Here is a 23,498-nt window from a genome sequence, read left to right as displayed (position 1 = left end):
TGTATTGTCATTCAGTGAGCACTTGGTGACCATGACGGGAGCAGAGAAAGGGACACAGGGTGTTGATAGAAGCCTCATAGAGAGGCTGGCTTGGTCTCTATCAGTGAGAATCCTGTGGAAGTCTGAAGACTCTGAAGTACAGGACAGATTTCATTATGGGCAAAAGAGGAAAGGAAAATGCAAAGGCCCTCAGTTGGAGTGAACTCACAGTACTCCAGAGACAAAGGAAGATGTATTTTGACACAGGAGATAAAGGCAAGGCAGACAGGACTAAGCATGAAATCCCTTCTCTCGTGATCCACATGTTGCCCTTTGCAGCGTCTCTTTGTTTCATCCATTTGTTCATTCTTTGATTCAGTCACAAGACAAATGCAAAACGATTCATTCAAACCAACAAGTCCATGTTGGTTCTGTAGCTAGTACCTTGTTAGGCACAGAGCCAACCATGAGTAAGACACAGAGCTGACCCAAAGACTCACAAAAGGGATGATACCCAGATGTATAAGCTCACAGCAGAAGAACACCATCCTCCATCAAGGTTTAGAAGCTCAGAATTGTCCATAAGAAGAGAATGTCAAGAGAAATAAAATACACACAAATGCCCAACGATCCTGGGAAACTCCCATGGGCTCCTCAAGGCTCCCAGTGTAGACTGTGAAACCTTAACTCAGGGAAATGAGAATAGAAAAGCACTCAGCAGCTCTTACAGGTCTGTGGAGCTGTCTTAAGGTTCCTTGGATTTGTCTTTTGCAAAGAATTATGGGAAGCGTTTAGGGGTTGTTGGAAGGTAACAGGAGCACTCAGATTTGCACTTTAGGGGATGATGCATGGAGAACGGAAAATGTGCTAAGGGCCCACAAGAGAAAGCATGCTGAGAAGTGGCAGCGGCCTGAGCTGAGTTACTGGCTACATGACAGTTGTAGACCTTTTCAAATGGCAGCTGCTGTGTGGGTTTTTGCAACTGTGGATGTGGAGAAAGGGCAATGTTAGGAATGTTCACTGAGCTTCTGGACTGGACAACTAAGGCAAAATAGACAGCACCCAAAAGACAGCAAGAAAAATGAGTACCTGATTTGTTTCTTTCTTTCCAAGTAAGAATGAGCTACTTTAACCCTTTGAAGGGTTGTCTACACTACAATATACTACTGAGCACCTGTGGCCCCAAAACTGATGAACAAATATCATAATTATTTTCTATACCAAATTCCAAAGAAGTAATCAACTGTTGGAAATAGGACAGGAAGCAGTTAGTGACAATGTGATGTTTTTACAAGATGATTGATCAAGGCCTTAAGGGACAAATGACACATTGCTAGGGAATAAATGAAGGGATGAGAGATAGGAAGATGTTGTTGACAGTGAGCATGGAAGTGCAAGGCTCAAAGTTCTTCAAGATATTGGAAATTGTCCACTGGTTCCGGAGCATAAGACTTGGGGAGGAGGCAGCATAAAAAGTCAGAGGTTCTGGGAAGGAGATTGATTACAGAGGCTCACAAGACACACCCAGGAGCCTTACAACTTCCAGGCCTGCAACTGGCAGTATTTCTCTGTAGAAAGTAAATAGAATCAAGTTATTACAGGGAATTCCAACTTAGAAAAAGCTGAACAACTTCCTCATGACAGGAGTTCTGTCTTTTGACATGCATTGGAAACCTTCAGCAGAAGGTTGCATCACAGTATCCTGGTGGTTGTTGTTTGTTTTCTGTCAGCCTGACATAGGCTTGTGTCATCTGAGAAGAGGGAACCTCAACTGAGAAAATGTCTCCTCCAGATTGTTCTGTGGATAAGTCTGTAGAGCATCGTCTTGATTGATTGACTGATGCAGAAGGGCCCAGGCCACCTTGGCTACTGCCACCTCTGGGAAGATTGTCATGTGGTGTATAAGAAGTCAAACTGAACAAGCCCTGGAAAGTATACCAGTAAGCAGGGAGCTTTTCTGCTGCCTCTGCTTCTGTTCCCATGTCCAGGTTCCTGCCTTGGGTTTCTGTCCTGACTTTCCTCCATGATGGAGCATGACCTAGAAGTGTAGGATGGAATAAACCCTTTCCTCTCCAAGTTATTTCTGATCACGGTGTTTTTTCACAGCAAGAGAAACCTAAACTAAGATCATGTGGGTGATTGTTTTGTGTTGTATGGTTTGGGGGTCAAATTCTGTACCTCTTTTCCTATACAAAGACACTGATAATGGTGTGTCTTCGGGTTTAGGAAACTGTTACAGGCAATGTTTCAAATTAGAGTGACAGAAAACCAGATCTGTAACTGGGAAAGATAATGCTAATTTAGTGAAGAGAGTGAATTGGGATTCATAAAGATAGACTCCAGAACCAGAAGAAGTTAAATAAAAGAACAAGAAAGCAGATTCACATAAGCCAAAGCTAATTAGGAGACTGTCATGGAAATAGACATGTCTGCATGCACATGTTTGTGTTGGACAGGGGCTGTTGGGGCTCTCTCTCTCTCTCTCTCTCTCTCTCTCTCTCTCTCTCTCTCTCTCTCTGTGTGTGTGTGTGTGTGTGTGTGTGTGTGTGTGTGTGTGTAAGAGAGAGAGAGGAGAGAGGAGAGAGAGAGAGCAAGCGAGCATGTATGTTAGTGGGCATTCACTAAGTCCTATTTGCAGCCTGCAAAAGCAAAGGAAACTTTATTGAGAGTAAATTTTTTTTCAAGTTTTGTGTCAATGTGGGATATGAATGTTTCAAGCTCCTCCTGTATTTGTGAAGCCTGGTGATTCTCCTGCCAGTTTTGTGAGAGTTTTCCAATCGGCTGCTCACTGGCTCAGTACAGAGAAAGGAAGAGCATTGCCTGGTATTCAGTGCAGGTAGAAAGCAGGCCTGACCTTTGCCCATTGAATTTTGAGTCTGGGCTCTTCAGTCTATCATGTTTTCTCTAAGCTGGAGCTGAGCCGGGATTTGAAGAATAAGATTTATGTAGGTTTTCTTAGAGCAGTAGAAACGTTTAAATTAGAAGGAAAAGTACACGAGAGCACACACAGACAGGGATAGGAGCGGTTTAGCCAGCAGTCTGGACAATGTCATTGTGCCAAAGACGGTAATCTCTCTCTGTGTTCTCCGGTCCTTCAAGGCACGGCCAGCTCCACGGTCTACAGCACATGCAGTAACACAAGTCCTTCACACACACAGACATGTCTCATGCCTGGCGTCACACTCTGCTGTCGCTGTCTTATTCCCTGATGCTCTGTGAACAAAGAACCTTGGGATTTTATTTTATAGTGGCTCCTGCCTATGTTAGGCAGCCATCTCAGAGCCTGGGACTGGCATTTCGTGCATTCATTTTACCTGATGACGCTATCCTCACTTGGGTAAATGCCTCTAAATCTTTACTCTGTGGAGAGTCCATCACCTGAACATACCCTTGAAACAATAGTTCTCCAGTCAAGGTGGGAGCTCCTTGCCAGTGTCTTAAAAGGCTAGTGCTAAGTACCTAGCAAGCAAGTGATGCATGTCTAGTGGTGGGTGAAGATATGCCTCCACTACAAGCCCACTCGCTTGATCAACTTCATACTGCTTTGTCCTGAAGCTATGGCTTTGAGCAAACTTGGGAAAAATAAAAACAAGAATAATTCAAGGAGGAGAACTGGACAAGTGAACGAACCCAGCATCCATGTCAGCAGTGACAGGGCACAGGGCAATCACAGTTCCCAACATACGATACGGTGCCAAGTGCTCAGTGTTGCTGGATGTATTACAGGCCATGTGCTATTTTAGACTGTGCGTGCACTCTGTGATGTGACTACTGCTAACGGTGTTGCAAACGACATTAAAAGACAACATGATGAGGACCTCACTCATAGTTATGCTGCTAGGAAACATCAGAGCCAAGATCTGAACTCAGAACCGTTCCGGCTCTCAAAAGCCATGCCTTTAAGTTTGCCTGTGATATCTCACCTGTCTTTGGAAAGACTCAGATGTAGCCATGTGGCATTACCAGTGTTGTCTGCCTGACATCCCCTTTTGTTCCTCCCATCGGGGTGCACACGGGGCCAGCAGGCAGCATGCTTCCAAACCTGCATTCACACTCACACCTTCCTCTGGCCTTGCAGGTATTTCTGTTGTTCTTCTCTACCGTGTACAGCAGACCTAATGAGTCAGCATTTGGAAGCAGTAAGCACTCAGGCTTTGTCACCCCGGGTCCCACCACCACACACACCCAGGGAAGGAGTCCAAATCTTCCATTCGATTCTCAAAAAGGTCTCTGATCCCCAAACATTCAAGTCGTTGCTTAAAGCCTAAGCGACTTTTTTAGATGTAAATTCATACTCTTTCGTCTTTATCTTCTGTTCAGTCCTTGTGGCTCCCTCAGATGCCAAATGGAAATTGCAGGGTCTCTATTTGAGGGATGTTTAATATGATTATTTTCCTTCTGCATTTATTCCATAAATATTTATTGAGTTTAAAAATATACACAACCTTGCTTACAAGTTCAAGGTCCACATAACTCGTGAATTTCACCCGTCTGTGACTTGCCACACCAGTGTCCTCACGGCTGGGACAGCAACCTGGCTTGTGTAACACCTTGAACTCTTCACCATGTTTCTGACATGCTGGGTAGAATTTGTGATGTGTTCCATCCTATGGCCTCTAAAGTTGCCTGTGATCTGCAGTTTTCTGCTTAAGGTGGAGAAAAAGACTGTGGAGGTGTGGGAGGCAGTGTTTGGGGCCAGTTCCCAGTAAACAGAAAGACTTCCTGTTGAGACCTCTCTGTCTGTGGATCAGGAAGATTGATAATCCTCTTCTACAGTTCCCTCATGGTCCGGAACAGGGCAGAAGGGCAGGCAAGACAAACCAATTACTTTGTAGTTTTGTTTAAGACTGCATCTACTGACTTGTGGGGGAGGAGGGTTGATTTTTTTACATTTAATTAAAACATAATTGCATTAATTTCCCCTTTCCTTCCTCCAACTCTTCCCCTGCCTCCCTCCCTCCCCCTGCTCAAATTCATGGCCTCTATTTTTTAAATGTTGTGATACACACACACACACACACACACACACACACACACACACACACACTTGTAAATATATAGATACTACCTGCTCAGTTCATATAATGTTACTGCTATGTTTATGATTTCAGGGATAATAAAAATGTGGTACATATACACTTTGGAATACATGTCAGCTATAAAATAAAGTATTTGTAGGTAAGTGAATAGAACCCACTAACTTTTGAAAAAGTGGTAATGTCTCCTTCTGACCAATCTCAATGTTGTGAGCTACCCAATGGAACTTCAATAGCTTTTATTAACCATCTTAAGGAAAAAGATGTGTATTCCCAAATGGAAGTTGTTGAGCACCCTGGGAGTAGAGCATGGAAGCCAGGCTAACAGGGGTTATACTTGCAGCCAGATACTAAATTACAAGGCAATCTGGCTAAGTCTCTACCTTTCTCTATGGTTCAGTTTCATTATCAAAAAAAAAATGATGATGGGTCAGGCCTAATGATCTGTAAGTCCACCTTTCAACTTGAACTTTGTCAAAAGAGTATTTCCCACTACTGAGAATTAGGCGAGCCGTAAAATTTGAAAGCACTGTCCTCAAGATTACCCTAATTCCTGGCACCAACCACAAATAGGAGGTCCCAAATTAACCCCAATTTCAATGCTTTGTCAGGAGAATTAGCAAACCTCTCTGAATGCTGTCATACACATGGTTACAGCTCATTACAGGGGAAAGTACACATTAAGATCAACCAAGGAAGAATTGTATTGAGCAAGATCTGAAAGTGTCTCAGGCAAAGCTTCCCTTGTTTTCAGTGTATGTATCACCCTCCTGTTATCTCTATGACAACCTGAATAGGGTATGACCCGCCACCAGAGCTTTTCTAAACCTGGTGTTCAGGCTTGCCATGGAGCACCATTGCACAGGCCCCATAGTCACAACTAAGTTATTAATGATTGTCACAGAACTGGACTCAGTAGTCAAGTGAACAGAAAATCATGTGAACCCATAGCTCCTAGCCCAAATCAAGCAGTCACTCTGCTGTAGCCAGTTCTACCCTAAGGTGTCCTGTGGCTGTCCCCCAACCTAAAACACATGTTGTTCACATGTATAACAGCTTACCTCCAAGAAACTTAAAGAAAAGGTCAGCTTGCTGTTGGGGCTAGGCCAAAGGCTTTCACTATGCATTTTACAGTTACTGTTTATCACTTTCTGTCTTAGGGTTTCTATTGTTGTGAAGACACACCATGACCACATGGCAACTCTTATAAAGGAAAACATTTCATTGGGGCTGGCTTGCAGTTTCAGAGGTTTAGTCCATTATTATCATGGCAGGAATCATGGCAGCATGCAGGCAGATATGGTGCTGGAGAAGGAGCTGAGAGTCCTACAATCTTGATCCACAGGTAGCAGAAAAAGAAATGGGTGCCAATGAGCCTGGACTTAAGCATCTGAAACTTCAAAGCCTTCCCTCACAGTAACACACTTCCTCTAACAAGGCCAAACCTACTCCAACAAGAATACGCCTCCTAATAGTACCACTCCCTATGAGCCAAGCATTCAAACACATGACTCTATCAGGGCCATTCCTATTCAAACCACCAGAGTATTCATTCTTTAAAAACACACACTGTTGGATGTATTAGAAGGCTGGAATGTAGTTCAATTGTCACTGGAGTTTATTTGCCTAGCATAAACATTGCCCAGGGTTAGATCCCCAGGACTACCTAGCATAAACATTGCCCAGGGTTAGATCCCCAGGACTACATAAACCAGGCATCGTAAGACATGACTGTTATCCCAGCACTGAGAAGGTGGGGCTGGAGGATCAGAAAGCCATGGTACATTCAACTATATAGTGAGTTTGAGGCTAGCCTGAGCTACATGAGACCTATACTCAAAAAGTAAAGCAAAAAACACCTTAGAGCAGTGGTTCTCAACCTTCCTAATACTACAACCCTTAAATACAGTTCTTGTTGTGTTGACTCCAACCATAATATTATCTCATTGCTACTTTATAACTGTAATTTTGCCACTGTTATGAATGTAAATATCTAATGTACAGAATATCTGATATGTGACTTTCAAAGGGATAGATACCCACAGGTTGAGAACCACTGCTTAGAGTAACTAACAGTATCGTCATTGTTCTGGGTGCTAAGTATAGGGAGCAAGGAATTCCTGACTCCCTAAAAATCATACTTTCCTTGTGTAGTAACTGAAGACAAACATGTATACTTAATGATCGTACCACAGGGATAGAGTTGGTGGAGAATGGGGTATGGCTTTATTTATCCAGAGGAAAATGCCCTAGAAAGGTTGATTCCACAAAGAAGTAAACTGCTGAGTTATGCTTGTGCCTGATGATGGACTTGAGACAGAGAGGAAATCAGATCCAAAGGTTCTGCAGTAAGAACGTTATCCCTGTGATACTCAAAGAACAATTAGGATGCCCCTGTGTCAGTGTGGGAGTTGGAAGTATTTGGTGGTCCTACATGGAGGAAGGAAAAAATAGAACCATAGCCAGAGCCAAATCCTTTCAACATCTCAAGAAGCTGTTGGTGTGAGCACATAGGAACCCATGAAAGGCTTTGGGCAGAAAAGTGATATGGAGTGATTTCCATTCTAAAGGACTGATTTTCCTGCAGTGTATAAACTATGGCAAAGGACACAAACCTTAGCTTTTAATAGGCTCAGCAGTGAAGAGCTTGTATCTCAGAAGCCATATCAGGTGGCTCACACATAATGTCCTGTAACTCCAGCTCAAGAGGTTCTGATGCCTTCTTCTAACTTCTGTGAGCACTGCACTTATGTGCACAAACCAACGCGCTCGTGCGTGCACGCGAGAGAGAGAGAGAGAGAGAGAGAGAGAGAGAGAGAGAGAGAGAGGAGAGAGAGGAGAGAGAGAATCTTAATAAACATCATTATGGTGGAGTAAGCTGCTTCAGGAGACCTGGAGAGTGGCTCATGTTGAAATACACTTGGGAACTAGAGCAGCATGGGCAGCATGGCATAGCAGCTGGGATGGTGAGAACTGGTCAATTACAAATACATGTTGAAGTTAGAGCTGGCAGATTTGATGGGAAGCATGCGTGGAAGAGAGGAATTCAGTGACAGGAAGTGGAGCTGGTATGGCAGGCAGCCCTAAGGATGGAGATGTCTCATAGGCACCCAGGGAAATGTCTGCCCAGCAAGCTGCTAAGATTCTTTATAGAAGAGGTCTATGCTCAAAGTTCAGATCTGGAACTATGTAGTCTTGTGGGCGCTAACTGAGTGAGGGAAGGACTGGGGATAGTGAAGTCCAGTGTAGCCAGAAGTTTTTTCTGGTCCTGCCTACCCCCCTCCTCCCCTGCAGTCCAGACAAATCTTTCTCACCTACAGTCCTGCAGCTGCTTGGACCCAAGTAAACATGCAGAGGCTTAGATTATTCACAAACTGTATGGTCTACTGCAGGCCTCTTGCTAGCTAGTTCTTATGTCTTAAATTAACCCATTTCTATTTATCTATGCATTGCCACGTGGCTTCATGGCTTCCTGGTACTTTTACATCTTGCTTCTCCCAGAGGTGGCTCCCAGCTTCTCCCCAGACTCTGCCTTTCTCTTTTCTGTCTGTCTCCTTGGATTTCTTGCCTGCCTCTAAGCTGCCTTGCCATAGGCCAAAGCAGCTTATTTATTAACCAATGAGAGCAACACACATTCACAGCGTACAGAAAGACATCCCCCAGTGGTCCAGGACTCTGACCTCTACATGTCAAAGGGGTGAGGAAGAACCAGCAAATGAGCCTCAGAGCTAACACTCAGGCAACTCAGAAGAAGAGTGGGCAGGAATGAGCAGGGAACTTACCCTGGAAAGGAGGGTGTGCTGCTCCATACTTAAACCCCTCCCATCATGCCTCAAAGGCAATGAAGCACCAAATTCTAGGTGTCATAAGAGATTCTTCCATTGGTCATGTGGCTACAAATTCTGCTCTCCAATCTAATCTGCAAAAGCACTGATAGTTCTCATGTATCAGAAAGTATGCCTACACTGTAACGGATTCTAGATAAACAACCGTAAAAAAATCTTTTCTGGGCCAACATCTGCCTGTTTGGCTCTGTTTCCCAACTGAAACTGAAGCCACAAGTGTTCAATCAAACAGTTGGCCTATTAGAGGGGTAACTGCCAGAGAATGAATATGGGTTATGGTATGCCATGTAGGTGCTTTTGCAATTCTTCTCTTTTGTTACCCTGTCCATTCAGTTTGGCAGTGCTAGAAAGAAAGAAAATTGCATCTAAATTGTCCATTCTGTATAATCTGGATGTAGATGTTTATGACCGTATATATTTTCACATTTTGTTTGTATGACTTGAAATAGTTTTGAGGGTCATCAAATTCTAATTCCAGTCCTTAGTTAGAATAACTGTTTCTGAAAGAATATGTTCAAAATGATGTTTTTGTGAATGGAATGACGATTTGGGAGTGTGTTCAAATGCTGTTTTTTGTGAATGGAATAACGTTTTGGGAATGGTTCCTCTGCACCCCTGCTGTTCAGTCTGGGGAACCCCAGCATATCTGGTTACTTAACCCTAGAACTACAGCCAATTTTGAGACATTTCTAAGTATAAACCAGTTTTCAAAGATTGATACAAAAGAAAGGTAACTTCGTAGTTAATCATTTTATATTGATTGCATGTTGAAATTATGTGTTTTGGAATGTTGTATTAAAATAATTTTATTTTCATAAAACTAAACATCTAAAACAATTATTAAAATGAATGCCTTTTGCTTTTCTTAACTTTTCAGTGTGGCAGCTGTTAAATTAATGACAAGTGTTTGTATCGCTTTTCTGAGGCTCAGTGCGTTGTGTACACACTGATCAACGTGCACATTTTCATATCAGTTTCTTCTGACTTCCCTGAATAAAGAATGATCTGATTTATTATAAAATACTTCATATAACTGATCTAGTTTTTATTTTCTCTTACAAAAAAAAGATACATTCTAAGGGGTTTTTGTTTTGTTTTGTTGTTTGTTTTTGACAAAAATACCAGGGCAAGAAGCTTGTACAGACTCCACATAGCTATGTCGTGTTCGCTTTCTTATCTAAAACTGGGTGCACGCAGCTTGCTTTGCTCTCTGCCATTTTCTTGGCAGAACATCCACAACCACCGTTGCCATCAGATGTAGTCCTAAAGTCCGAAGGACACGACACACTCACTAGGAGTGGCATCAGAGATGATGGCAATGGCTTGTCGTTCATCTTTTAGGGACAGCTCTATTGAGATGTAACTTACGTGTCATAAAACCTAGTGCTTGAAAGCACCATATTCATCCATTTTCAGGATCTTCAGAGTCGTGTAACTGTCTATGGACCCTCTCTAATTTAAGAACATTTCCACTACCCTAAAAGGAACTCCTGAACCCAGTAGCAGATCCTGCATCCCACTCACAGCCCCTGACAATCACTAATCTACTTTCTGCTTACAAATCTGCCTATTAACATTTCAAAAGTAATAGATCTGTTTGTCTGGCTTCTTTCAACAGCCACAATTTTGTTAAGTTTCATCTTTGACATAGCATGTATCAGTACTTCGCTGCTTTTTATTGCTAAGTACTATTTCTCTCTCTCTCTCTCTCTCTCTCTCTCTCTCTCTCTCTCTCTCTCTCTCTCTCTGTGTGTGTGTGTGTGTGTGTGTGTGTGTGTGTGTGTGTGTGTGTGTGTCCCCGTCCATCACTCGATGGACATTTGTGTTGTGTCAACTTTGGGGTTATTTTGAATAATACAGTTGTGGACATTCATGTGCAAGCTTTTTTTGTGCTTTCCATTCTTCTGAGTATGTATAGGTGGTGTGGCAATTGCTGTGACATGTGAAATGGTAACACTTTGAGTAACTGTGACATTGTATGGCTATACTCTGCAGTCCAACAGTCATAAGGATATTATCACATTCTCACTAAAACTCAACAGTAGTGATTTTCAGTTGACAGAACATTCACCCCAATGAGGTACAAATCAGAATCTAGAGGCAGGTAGTTTAGAAAAGACACTGAGGGGATTCCATTGTGACCCTCCCCTACTCACCTCCAAGCATAATGGTTAAGTCCATGGGTTTCAAAGACCGCCCATGGCTGAGCCGGACTCCCATTTCTTTGACGGGTCCCTCATTTAACTCTGCTATCTTCAGTAAAATGGAGATGATTATAGAGCTTACTTTAGGAGCTGTAGATAGAATTCAATGAGATGGGAAAATAAATCCCTTAGCATAGAGCCTAGTGCCCTGGTGCTCATTAAGTATTAACCACCGTTATTGTATCAATGACTCAGTAGTTGTTCAATATATGAAGACACCATCATTTGCCCAACCAATTCTGTTAGTGGATGATTAAGTTGTTCCCTACTCCTCAAACAAGACTCTGAGAAATAACTTCATGTCTAAGTTTTTTTTTTTTTTAACCAAACCTTCTTTTCTAAGAATAACTGCTATAAAGTAATATTTTGGATACATGTTTTAGATATACAAGTTGTTATCCAATATATATCCTTCCTTATAAATTATACTAAAGCTTTGCTTTGAGTGTGGTAATCGGGTGCTAGACAGTGCCCCCAGAGAGTTGCTTAACTGGTTTTGGAGATCCTCACTTGTACTTAACAAATACGATGCAAATTAAAACTACCCTGTGCAAGCCAGCCAGTTTTAACCCCAGAACCACTGATTGAGAACAGTTTAAGATGATGTTTTCTTTCTAGCCCTCAAATCTGGGCTTGAGATTTTGTGCCTTTGCTCTGATTCCATCAGTACCACAGACAAGAAGAGGAGCTGATGCTGAATGTTTGTGTAGACATTTTTGTTTCACACCTAGGCTTATCAAGACAAGGGTAAAGTAACTATGGAGCCTGGACTGTAGAAAAGAAAGATTCCTGGAGAGTGAGCATGACCAGCATCCCTTACATTGTCAGATATAAGAGCCTTCCAGATGCAATCACTCAGGGTCTACCATGACAATTTCATAACCAACTTGAAAGGAATCAAAGGACTCATCAGATTTCTTCCAATAAATGAGACATCTTTGTGTCAAAAGTAACCATTTAAGAGTTGTTTAATATTATCACAGAAATTCCTTGATAATGGACTGCTCTGGAACTCACTCAGTTTGGGAGTATAGTGTTGAGAAATTAGAGGGAACTTGGAATAGATAACCAGTAGGCACAAAGATACCTCAGCAAGGGATGGATGCCAAGGGGTGGGTACAAAGGGATGCAACAAAGATATCTTAGCAAGTGGTGAGTTTCTATTGACCTGACGGTAAATGTTTAAAGACTAGCTCTTACATTTAAAATAACAACTTTAAATTTTTGTTTTGTTTTGTTTTCTGTTTTTTTGTTTTGTTTTGTTTTTTTTGAGACAGGGTTTCTCTGTGTAGCTTTGGAGCCTTTCCTGGAACTCACTCTGTAGCCCAGGCTGACCTCAAACTCACAGATATCTGCCTGCCTCTGCCTCCTAAGTGCTGGGATTAAAGGCGTTTGCCACCACCACCAGCAATAACAACTTTAATAACACATTTAAAAAAAACAACTTGATTTATAAAGTTTTTTTAAGAAACTTATTATTTCTTTGATACAACTATCTCATCACAGCCTATTTCAGATTTTTATATTGCCATCATAATGTCACTCAAAGTGCAACTGAACAGAGATGTGCATCCTACACATCTTGGCCCACAGTCGTCCCTAATCTAAAGTCTATACATCACTGGGAGGGCAAAAGGCTTTTGTAACAAATCTTTCTCTGTCCCACCAGCCAGCTCCCAAATAATAACATGGAAACTTCTTGTTAATTACAAAAGCTCAGCCTATAGCTTAGGTTTGTTCCTAACTAGTTCTTATAACGTAAAATAACTCATTTATATTAATCTATGCTCTGTCATGTAGCATTACCTCTCTTCCATCTTGCACCTCCGTTTCCTCTCCATATCTCCTGATGTCTCCCACTCCTTGATTCCTTCTTCTCTTCTTTCCTCTCCCTGGAAGTCCTGCCTGTATCTTCTGCCTAGCTATTGACCATTCAACTCCTTATTAAACCAGTCACAGCAATATATCTTTACACAGTGTACAAATATCCCACAACAGGCTTTATTTTTTTTTCCTAAGTTAAATGCCATGTTAATGAATCAGTCGTGTGGGGTTATATGCTATAGCATGCACAAGAAGGAATTACAAACTTGCTTGAAATTCAAGTGGCCAGTCTCTGGGCAGCCAGCACATAAACCACCTCAGAAAGTGGGGTGAACATCAGGTAACTAGAGTTCCTGGAAAGGAAGTCTATGGGATTTCTCCGTTGAGGAAGGGTGGCTAAATCTGTAGCCATGGTGAGCACCAAGAAGGAAGAGTCCTCTTTTCACACAATTGTATCATCATCGTCGCTTATAGGCTTCTTTTGCAAGGTGCTAAAATATCATCTATATTGTTTCTAGTTGTTCATTAAGAAAGCCAGAGGTTATAAAACTCAGGTTTCTAGCTCACATGTGTTCACATGGAAGACTGACTCGTAGTATGACTCTGTAGCTCTCTGCAGACAGAGGTCTCCACAAAGATCTGCTGAGAGAAAGCCATCATTCATTTGGAGAGATCTAGCTCTAGGCCAGGCCTGGAGCAAGCACTTTCCTTACATTGTCTCTGAAGCCACCCAACAACCCTGAGCTTGCTAGGGCTCTGACCTGCTTTGTAAACAGGGGCTCTGAGATGTTAAATTACTTGCCAAAGCTCAAGGAATTCATAAATGCCTGAGCTGGCTTGTGAAGTAGGACTGCCTGTCACCTGCAGACTCCATTAGGACTCTAGACTGGAATGAATCAAGGGTTTTAATAAAATAATAAAATAAAATAAAAAATAAAAATAATAAAATGTGCTAATTGCCTAGGTTGAGCTCAAAGGTATGTGTAGCTAGAGTTTTCCTGCCTGGCCCACAGTCAGGACAAATCTCACCCGCCAGTCCCACAGCTGTTCAGACCCAACCAAGTAAACACAGAGACTTATATTGCTTACAAAGTGTATGGCCGTGCCAGGCTTCTTGCTAACTGTTCTTGTATCTTAAATTAATCCATTTCTATAAATCTATACCTTGCCACATGGCTCATGGCTTACCGGCATCTTCACATGCTGCTTGTCATGGAGGCAGCTGGCAGTGTCTCCCCTCAGCCTTCCACTTCCCAGAATTCTCCTCTCTCCTTGTCCTGCTTATACTTCCTGCCTAGCCACTGGCCAATCAGTGTTTTATTTATACAGAACAATATCCATAGCATGTTTGTGTCAGAAGCACTAGCCTACCTAGGCAAGCAGGAAGAGTTGTATTTGGAGAGGGGGCCAAGGACAAGGGTGAGAAAAAAATAAGTGTACCCACATGCTGCCATGCTGAATGAGGTAACGTAAGAGTGCAGTATATTTGTAATTAACTCTTTCTGTGTAGACACAAGGCTGAATGATGTCAGCTATTCAGAGTACTCTCTGCAACCCCCTTTGGAGCTTATGGCCCTCTACTTAAACTATAAACTGGACACTAAGGCTCATGATGACAGAGACCAGCTAACCATCTCACAAACTGAGGTTTGGAATCTCCATCCTGTGTCAGTGTCTGGCACACACATTTGTTGGAAATCAGTGGTGGGTAATGATGGCGAAACAAAATGAAACCTCTAAGGAATAGCAGTGTTTTCTTTCCAGGTATTATTTTATTTAATCTTCACAGTGGTTTTATGAAATTGATGCCATTTTTCTCCCTAATGTATAGGTAAGAAAATCTACGGCCCAGTGAGATTTTGTAACCTGCTTGAGGACACAATAATATAATAGGTAGATGAAAATAAGCTTTATCTGATGTTGCAGCTTAATACTTGATGTTATGCTATGGCCTGTCTATTTAAACTTTTTATTACATTGTGTGTGTGTGTGTGTGTGTGTGTGTGTGTGTGTGTGTGTGTGTGTAAATGTGAAGGTCAAAGGGCAACTTGCAGGAGTCAGTTTTCTCCTTCTATTATGTGAGTCCTGGAGATCAAATTCAGGTTATCAGACTTGGCTGTGGGCACCTTTATCTGAAGAACTATCTTTCCAGCCCCTTTTGAAAGGCATATCCCATGCTGACCTTGAACTTATGATCCTTCTGATTCTAGCTACCACAACTGGCTCAATTATAGTATGTGCACAATTTCAAAGTTCACACTCTTCTGTGAAGAAACAAACATTGTTTCTATTGTCTGTATTCCCAATATTTAGACCAATACTAGCACATATCAAATGTTTAGTCATTTTTAGCATATATACATACAGAATTCAGTGGGAACAATTATCCCCATAGCAGTAGGAGTTGTAAGCTAGAAACCTGTAGGCTGACAATAGAACGTTTTTGCATGATTTTTATCATGGATAGAGGAATGAAAGACTTATACCACTAACTAGATTCAATAATTTACTTATCTAATCAATATGTATTATAATTCAATAAATATAAGCAAGCATCTGCTAAGTGGCAGGCACCTGATGTTGGAGACATGGTAAAATATTTGATGATGATGATGATGATGATGATGATGATGATGATAAGAAGCAAATACTAGAAAATAAAATGTCATGAAAAGGACAAAATGATTGTGGAAACAAAAAATAGTAGAGGTCTATGGTATAATCTCAGTGACTAGAAACAGTCTTTTAGAACTATGAAGTCTACTTAATGGGTGGAAATGAAAATCCTTCTCATTTGCCTTCTTAAGACTTGTGTCTTTTGTATTGTTGAGTGAATACAGGCAGAATATTACAGGAAATACCAAAGGGAAAATTTAGTAGACTCAGAGGCTGGAGAAAGGTTGTATTTCTCATGGGGTACTATGGAAAATTTCACACACCCAGTCTGGCCAATAAGCCTGAGCCCCACTTGATCCACCATGTATCTCTATTCCTACCTGGCACTGTTCTAAAGAGACAAGGGGGTGGGGATTTCCCCGTAGATGCTAAACTCAGCTGTCACAGTCTAAGATGATTTCAAATAAAGGTGAGACATCTCCATACCTCGATGCACTGAGAGATGAACCTTTTTCCTTCTGTTCCTTCCTTGCCTTATGCCAATCTCCAAGAGAAGCAGAAAGGTGTGACTATGGGACCCTGCAGCCTTGGTGAGACTCCCAGCTCAACATGGAAGATGCCACTAAGACAACCCATACTGAAGCAGACAGAACCAACTTGTTACCAATTCTCATCTGCTACTTAAATTTCACTGTGGCTCTTGAACAAATAGTCAATCAAGGGTATAGGATTTAACAACCACCTGAAAATAAAATAGAGTCTACTGGAAGCTCACCTTTCACTTCCTAATCATAGGGAAACATTCCTGCTCCCCCTACCCTCCAGAGATGCAGTTCCTTTCTGGATGTAGAAACAATACCATTTTCCACCCTCTAGAAACATCTACTTTTTTTTTTCTTAAAAACCTAGTGGCAATTCCCAACCTCAGTTAAGGACTTGTTTTTCCATTTTTTTGAACTTCAAATACTTTCTAAATTGTGTTAGCCCAAGCATTCATTGTATGTATATAATTAACTCACGGGTCCCTCGGGGCCCATCTGGCTAAACTCGTGGAGCTTAACTGAGCAAGACATTTGCTGATGTCTCTCCCATAGAAGTGTACACTGCTTCATGAGGAAAGCAGGGGGAAGTTCTTTTCCAAATTGCTCTTCTAGTATGTTTGGATGGCTCCGTTAAATTATTTTGTTTGTTTCATAACAGTAACGATCTCATTTTCTTTCAAATGTGGAATTTGCCATTTGGGGGAAATGCAGGCTTGGGAGTGGATCCTGCCTTTGCTCTGAGTTGAAGTGAGAAGATGGGACTCTTTCTGTGCCCTTGGATTCTTTAAGTTCTGTCCGGATAGCAGTGGCTTTCCTTGGCCCGAGTCTCCTGCGTTCACGGACCTATTATGCTGAGGGCACACGGAAGGCATTCTGAAGAAGCACACCTGAACAGAGAAGCTCCCATGTCTGTCCAAAAGAAAACACAAAGGGCTATGGAGAATGCACTTCTTCAGACTGAATAGATTGACCCATAACTCAGCCCTGTGTTGTGTAGACTGTCTCTCTGCCTGTGAAGACACAGATGCATTTCTGAACACCAGCGTCTCACAGTTAGACGTTAGAGCACTTGGAAAGGAATTGGGCATGATGGCAGTCTCAAAGTTCTGGCCCCTGCTCTGCTCTCTAGTCCTAGCATGGAGGGCTAACCTTTGAATAAGCTCCTTTTTCAGCTTTCTCCAGGTTTGAAGCTCCAGGCCTCGCCCTTGAACTTCAGTAAGGGGCAATCTACATCATATCCGGTTAGCAAAAGGGACCTAGATGTGGACTTCTACCGAAAGGAAGTTACTTCTAAATGCTGTCCTGAATGAAGTGCAGGCAGGTGTCCGGAGCAAAGCAGTCAGCTGAGGGACTCCTGAACACAAGCCCTGTGCTGCCCTTGGCTGCATGGCACCAGAGGGGAGAGATTAGAATAGCACGTCCACGCCTTTTTTCCCCCGGTGAACCTGCAAGCTAGACACTCGCGCCGTCCAGGTGTCCTTGGCTGCTGCTTGCACTCCTCTGCAACAGAGAGCAGCCGCAGCCTCTGCCTGGACTCCCACTGCTGCTGGGGAAGAGTCCTGGGGCTGCTGACGCGGTTGGGAGGAGCCTCGCCTTTAATGCACCAGCCGCCTCCAGCCTCCTGCAGCAGGAGCAGCAGCACCACCAGCAGCAGCTGCTGAGTGCGCGCCTGTGGGTGTGAGGGTGAGTGCGCTGGCGCTGGCCACAGCGCCCAGCCTAGCTCCCCGCCAGCTTTCCTAGCCCCCGCCTGCGGGAGCCGCCCTCCCGTGGGACCAGCACCCTCATCTCCGCAAGGCAAGCCTGAATCCTGCCCCTGCCATCTCGCCACTGCAGTGTGGGTCCGGAAAGGCACCATTTTGTCGCGGCTGCCCGCTCTCCCAAGGGGAGGAGGGCTCTCCTTTTTTGCATTTTGGAGCCGCTGCCTACCAAAGGAACCTGTTGGGCATCTCCCCAGCCCCGCTTGGGAGCGCCTCCTGGGCGGTTGGGCAGGACCAGACCCCTCGTGGGGAACACAGTGCTTCCTGGTACCCGGAGGCAGAGGAGGCAGGCACAGCATCCTCGCTGGGAATTGGAGCTGAAGTGAGCGCACCGTGCGGGAGGAGCCACCGCAGCCTCGGAGAACGGAGTGGAGGAGGTGACAGCTCCATTGCCGGGTTTTTATTTTCTTCTCTCTCCGCCTCCCCGTCTCCTCCTCAGGCTCGGACCATGGTGCAGTCCCACTGGCTCCCCTGCCCCCCTCTCCTGTGAGACTGGCTGCGGGGTGGGATCATGGATACTTGTCTGCCGGCTTCTGGTTCCCACGCAAGTAAGCCTGCTGTCAATGGAGGAGGACATTGATACCCGCAAAATCAACAACAGTTTCCTGCGCGATCACAGCTATGCGACCGAAGGTAATGCCAGCTCGACCGCATTCCGCCGCTGGGGTCGGGTGCAAGTTGCGGATAGCTGTGCTTCACCAGCTGCCAGGCGCCTAGTGGCGGAGACTCTCCGGGGCTCTGGGGCTGGGGCGGGGGCTCAGACTAGGCTCACACCCGAACTGCCTTGGGGTACAGCACAGCCATCCAGGCTCTGTGACTCGAGCCCCAGTTAAGCAGCAGGTGGACCAGGCGCCCCTGGGAGTTAAAATGGCCTTTAGGGATTAGGCTTTTCAGGGCGCGGCTCCCAGGCAGACAGATGATCCCAAGGAAGCAGATGACCCCTTCTTGCCCCAAGACGCTTACAAGAGTCTTGGACTGAAAGGAGCTGGGAGGGGCCCAGTGAGACCTTGGTCTATCCCTCTCTGGGTATGGTAATGCTAAGGCTCTTTGGTGGCTGCAGTGAGGGCAAGGCGTCATTTCTTGCCCATTCATCTCTCTGACTCTCTGGTTTACCTGCTCAGACAATCAAAACCCCCCTAAAGGCCCTTTTGCGAAAGTGAGAGAGCCCTCTTCCCCTTGAAAGTACATTAGCCAGAAATTTTTAAAAGGTATCTGGGGAATCATGTTCCGTGGCGAGCGTACGAGGCTGACACGTGGGGCGAGCAACGGGATCCGTGGGGCCTTTAAAAAAAAATCACCATTATGAATTCTGCAGCAGTACTTTCTGCTGAATCAACAGCCAGCAGAAAGCAGGAGGGTTCAGCAAGCTGAGCTTTGGCAAGAGGTGAAATTCTCTCTCTCTCTCTCTCTCTCTCTCTCTCTCTCTCTCTCTCTCTCTCTCTCTCTCTCTCTCACCAGCATAAGCTCTGGGAAGGCCTTCAGGGAAAGTCAGCAGGTGGATTGTATCCTGCCTTTTGTGCATGAGGCGTTTTAGTTTCCTTTGAATGACACAAGTTTAGCATTTGAGCTTCATTTTCTACCTGTGGGTCTTGGTTCGGCAAGTAATACGAAGTGTTGCATTGTCCTATGGTAATATTCCACGTGAGAAAATGTGCGTGAAGGTGCTTAGGGAAAATGTTGCAAGGCATATTAGCCTGTGATTCTTCTAGAATGCTAAAAAAAAAAAAAGAACTCTGTAATTTTACTCACATCAGAAGAATGCCAGAGAAATGCAATGGTTCAATTAAGAGCGCCAGCTCCGAGGGAAATAAAAAGACACATAAATATGGGGGAAGGGGTGATGGTGGTACCCTCTGCAAACGTCTCTGGAAGTTGTAGAAAGAAAAATTCCAAGTGCTATTGAAAACACTTTCTTCATTCATCACCATGTCTGGGGACCATCAAGCCCAACACATCTATGGGACCAGATGCACTGCAAGCCCTGAGATATTAGAGATGACTTTTTAAGATGGACCACCTATCCCTGCCCCATTTTAAAAAATCTTGCTGATTTTTAAAAAAAAAAAAATATTTCCACAGCAGCAGTATGATTTAAAGTCTTTGTGCTTTGTGACTGAGTGTGACCAGGTAGCACATGCCATCCACCAGAGAAGTCAGCCTTGAGCCTGATAGCTGTGTGGTGGGTAGGGAGCTTTCTGTGTATGCCTACAAAGAAAGAGGATTGCCTTCGTGTTTTCTTTTATTACATTGCACAGGCAAAGGGAAACCTACCAAACTGAGAAGGTGGACGCACTGGAGCCAGGTGTGCAGGAATGCCATTTGTGGAAAGAAGAAGTTTAAAATGACACCCTTTATTGTTTCCAGGGTCCTGGATACTACCTTTGTACCTATGTAACTGAATTTTTATAAATTCTGATTCTGGATGGAATGTTTGAGTTTATATAGTAACAATGAGGCACGAGGTTACAGCAAAGAGCTTTTAATCTTTTCCGGTTTGTACAAACCAATCTCTTGTAGACCCCTGTACCTAGTCTTAGTGAAGAGTTGGGAAGAGGGGGAAATGAAAGAGAAGCTTGGCAGAGCAAGAAGCTCTCTGTAGTCTCAGTCTATTTTTTTTTTTCTCAGCCATCCATTCAGTTGAGGTAGACAGCAGGGAAGGAGCTTCCCCGCCCCTTCTAATGCACACCTGAGGAAGTACCAGCCTGCCCCGAGAGCACAGCAGATCCAAGTCTTCTCCCCAAAATTCTCCTCCTCAAAACTTCTTTTCCTTCTTGAAAATTTAAACCCCCTTACTGATGAACTGTCCTCTTCATCCTTTAGTAGATACTACTTTTCTGTTTTCTTCATTATCTCTCTACATTCACGCTTCTACCTGCTCAAATACAGCAGAATACTTTCCACTAAACTCTCGTTCGTGTTTTCTCTGGATCCCACCCCCTTTGCTCAGATCACCCCACACTGCAGTGTTCTATTTAAAGCTGAAAGGGGTTTGCTGTGTAGTTACTGTGAAGGACTCCAAGCTCAATTTGCATTGTAAGTGGTAGCTGCAGGCAGGTTCATCTAGCTAAGAGCAATGCATATGCCATGAACTAAGTCTCTCTCTCTCTCTCTCTCTCTCTCTCTCTCTCTCTCTCTCTCTCTCTCTCTCTTTCTCTCCTTGATGGGCCATCAAAGTTGCTGCCCTCTCCCACCTTTTTCTAGCTTTCTGTCTTTCCTTGCTTTCTCAAGTCAGCATCAGCATCATCAGGCATTTTCTACTCCAAGCACTCTTCTGAGCTTTTCTATGTGCATTTCCACATATCCAGAGTGGGATGTCAATGGAAGCCCCTGAGATGTTTTTAGTTACAAGGCCATCCATTTAGGAAGATGTAGTCTTCAAGCTAGAGACTATGCCTGAAGCCCACATGTTTTCACTAGGAAATTCTGCATGCAGCCTCCTATGACCAGAAAGACGACAATGGTTTCCTGAGTGTATGAGCTGAGCTTCTTTCTATCTGGAGCAGAATCTTCTCAGAAGTAATTTTTAAATGTGTACATGGGTGACATGTAAAGAAAGACAGAGTTGGGGTGACCATAAGCATAAAGTCAACATGGTGGTTCCGTCAGATGTGGGGCTGAAGGTTCCCAAAGGGTTCGTGTCTTAACCCTCTAAGATCTAAATGTGACTTTCTGCACTTTTGGATGTCTTCTGTAGTAATTGAAACACTTGTCTTCATTATGGCAGTCTGTGGATTTTCTAAATTAATCTTGTACTTCCAAATGGGGTCACAGAATAGTGTCATAAATGACATGGGTTAAAATAGCTTTACGGTCCTCAGTCTTCTTAGCTTTAAAATGGGAATCATATTAGAACCTATGCCACAGAAAAAAAATGATCTGATACAGAAAAAGCATTTATGATATTGCCTACCACAAATCAGCCCCAATCCACTCTAACTATTGGTATTCATATCAAGCATTCTCTTTTGCTTTAAACTGTATGTTGATTGAGGGTACTTTCAAGGGGAAGAGTTATCAGGAATATGGCAGAAGCCACCCGTCTGGTCCTCTAGCCAGGGAACTTGTCATTTAGCAATTTTCTTAATTGCTGGTTAATTGCTGGTTATAGTTTGGCATCAATAAGCTCCATTTCCTCCCAGAAGTAATAAGAAAAAACATCTTGTTTACACATTATTCAAGAAAGAATGGGTTAATTGCTTCTTGTAGTTCCTTCTAGTTGTTAGTGGGTTCTACCTTTAGTCTTTCTAGAAATATCACCTAGCTTTCTGCAGAGGTTAAAAAAAAATGCATGTTCAAGTACCGACATGGCCTCTGCTTTCATAGGATGTCCAGTCTAACAGGTGAGATAAAATATTGGATGGTTAATTTAGCAAGTCAATACGTACAGCACACGTGTGATGGAACAGGGGTCTAATCTAGACTGGGATCCAAGGGTAGATTATCATCTGGCAGTTTAAGCTAAGGACCGAAGGATGAGAGCTGCATTAGCAAGGGCTCAAGGAGCCTTAGGGAGAAGGGGCAGTGGGAACAGGAACCCAGGCATTCAAAATCATCTGACACATTTAAGGAGTGGAGAGATAGTTACAGCTATGACTGTAGGGGAAAGTATTTAAAAATGAGGGCGGGGTCTGTAGTTAATTGGGAATACACCAAAACCAAGACTGACTAATGGAAGAACAGAGGAGTGGGTAAATAGATAGCAATGTGATAAAATGCCCATAAAGCATTAATGGTGAAAACCAAGTGGGTCCATGAATCATCACTGTAAAGCAGTTTTGTTCATTCTGCTGCCTCTTTGGAAATTTTCTTAATAAAATATTGGGTGAGGGGAGACCAAAGAGATATTCAGGGGTCTGATCCCATTGAACCTCATTGTTCAAAAGGAATTTGGACTTCATCCAAAGATGGATGGAAAAGCTAGTAAAGGATTTCTATAAAGGAGAAATATCAGTGTGGTCATTTTTTCCCCCAAAAGCTCAGTCTGGCTTCTGTGTAGGGTGGGGTTAGAAGAGTGAGTAAGAGCTGGGTAGGAAGGAAAGCTAGGAGATAAGGAGGAGGCACATATCTACACAGGATGGTGACTGCAGTAGACATGGAAAGTCAGATGGATCAAAGATACATTATAGGAAAAGACTGCACCAGGCTCTCTCCATAAGACAATTTGGGTGTGAATGCAGTAGCTGGTGCTGAAGACACTCCCAGAGGTTTGCCTTGAGAATCCATACACAGGGTCCTTGGCAGGGAAACAGGAAATGGACTTTGGAAATTAGTAAGTTTTAAGAGGACAATGACAGGTATAGTTTTACAACCAGACTTTAAAGCAGTTGTTCTCAATCTTCCTAATGCTGCAACCCTTTAATACAGTTCCTCATGCTATGGTGACCCCCGCTCCACTATAGTTATTTTGTTGCTACTTCATAATTTTAATTTTGCTACTGTTATGAATTATAATGTAGTATCTGAAATGAGATCCCAAGGATCTCACAGTTTGAGAACCACTGTTCTAAAGTAAGCAGATATCTGCTCCTGATGCTTCAGAAAGTCCTAGACATAATACTTAAATTAGATTAGATGGCACGAGCATATTAAAATTATTCAAAACCGTGTGAATAAGATGAGCTACCTAAGAGAAGATTATTTCAGGGAAGAATTTGAGGTAATGAGTGAGAAGTTAAAAAGAAACTGATCTTCACTT

General features: G+C 43.3%; 1 protein-coding gene across 9 annotated transcripts in view; it reads left to right on the top strand.

Moving 5' to 3' along the window:
* Positions 1-23,498, top strand: part of Ppp2r2b (protein phosphatase 2 regulatory subunit Bbeta) — a 404,023-nt gene that overhangs the window by 133,512 nt on the left and 247,013 nt on the right. For 2 of the 9 annotated variants that reach the window (XM_052742104.1, XM_052742103.1), the window contains exon 2: positions 18,243-18,436. The exons of 4 other annotated variants lie outside the window; for them this stretch is intronic. In XM_052742104.1, the coding sequence (XP_052598064.1) occupies positions 18,243-18,436 (194 nt within the window). Of the gene's footprint in view, positions 1-17,614; positions 18,437-23,498 lie in introns of those variants that run through there. 3 more of the 9 variants (XM_052742106.1, XM_052742108.1, XM_052742111.1) reach the window with 3 other exon arrangements.

Source organism: Peromyscus californicus, unplaced genomic scaffold (genome assembly GCF_007827085.1).
Source record: "Peromyscus californicus insignis strain IS unplaced genomic scaffold, ASM782708v3 Scaffold_17__1_contigs__length_78620276, whole genome shotgun sequence".
NCBI lineage: Eukaryota > Metazoa > Chordata > Mammalia > Rodentia > Cricetidae > Peromyscus > Peromyscus californicus.
This window is presented reverse-complemented; position numbering and strand designations above follow the sequence as displayed.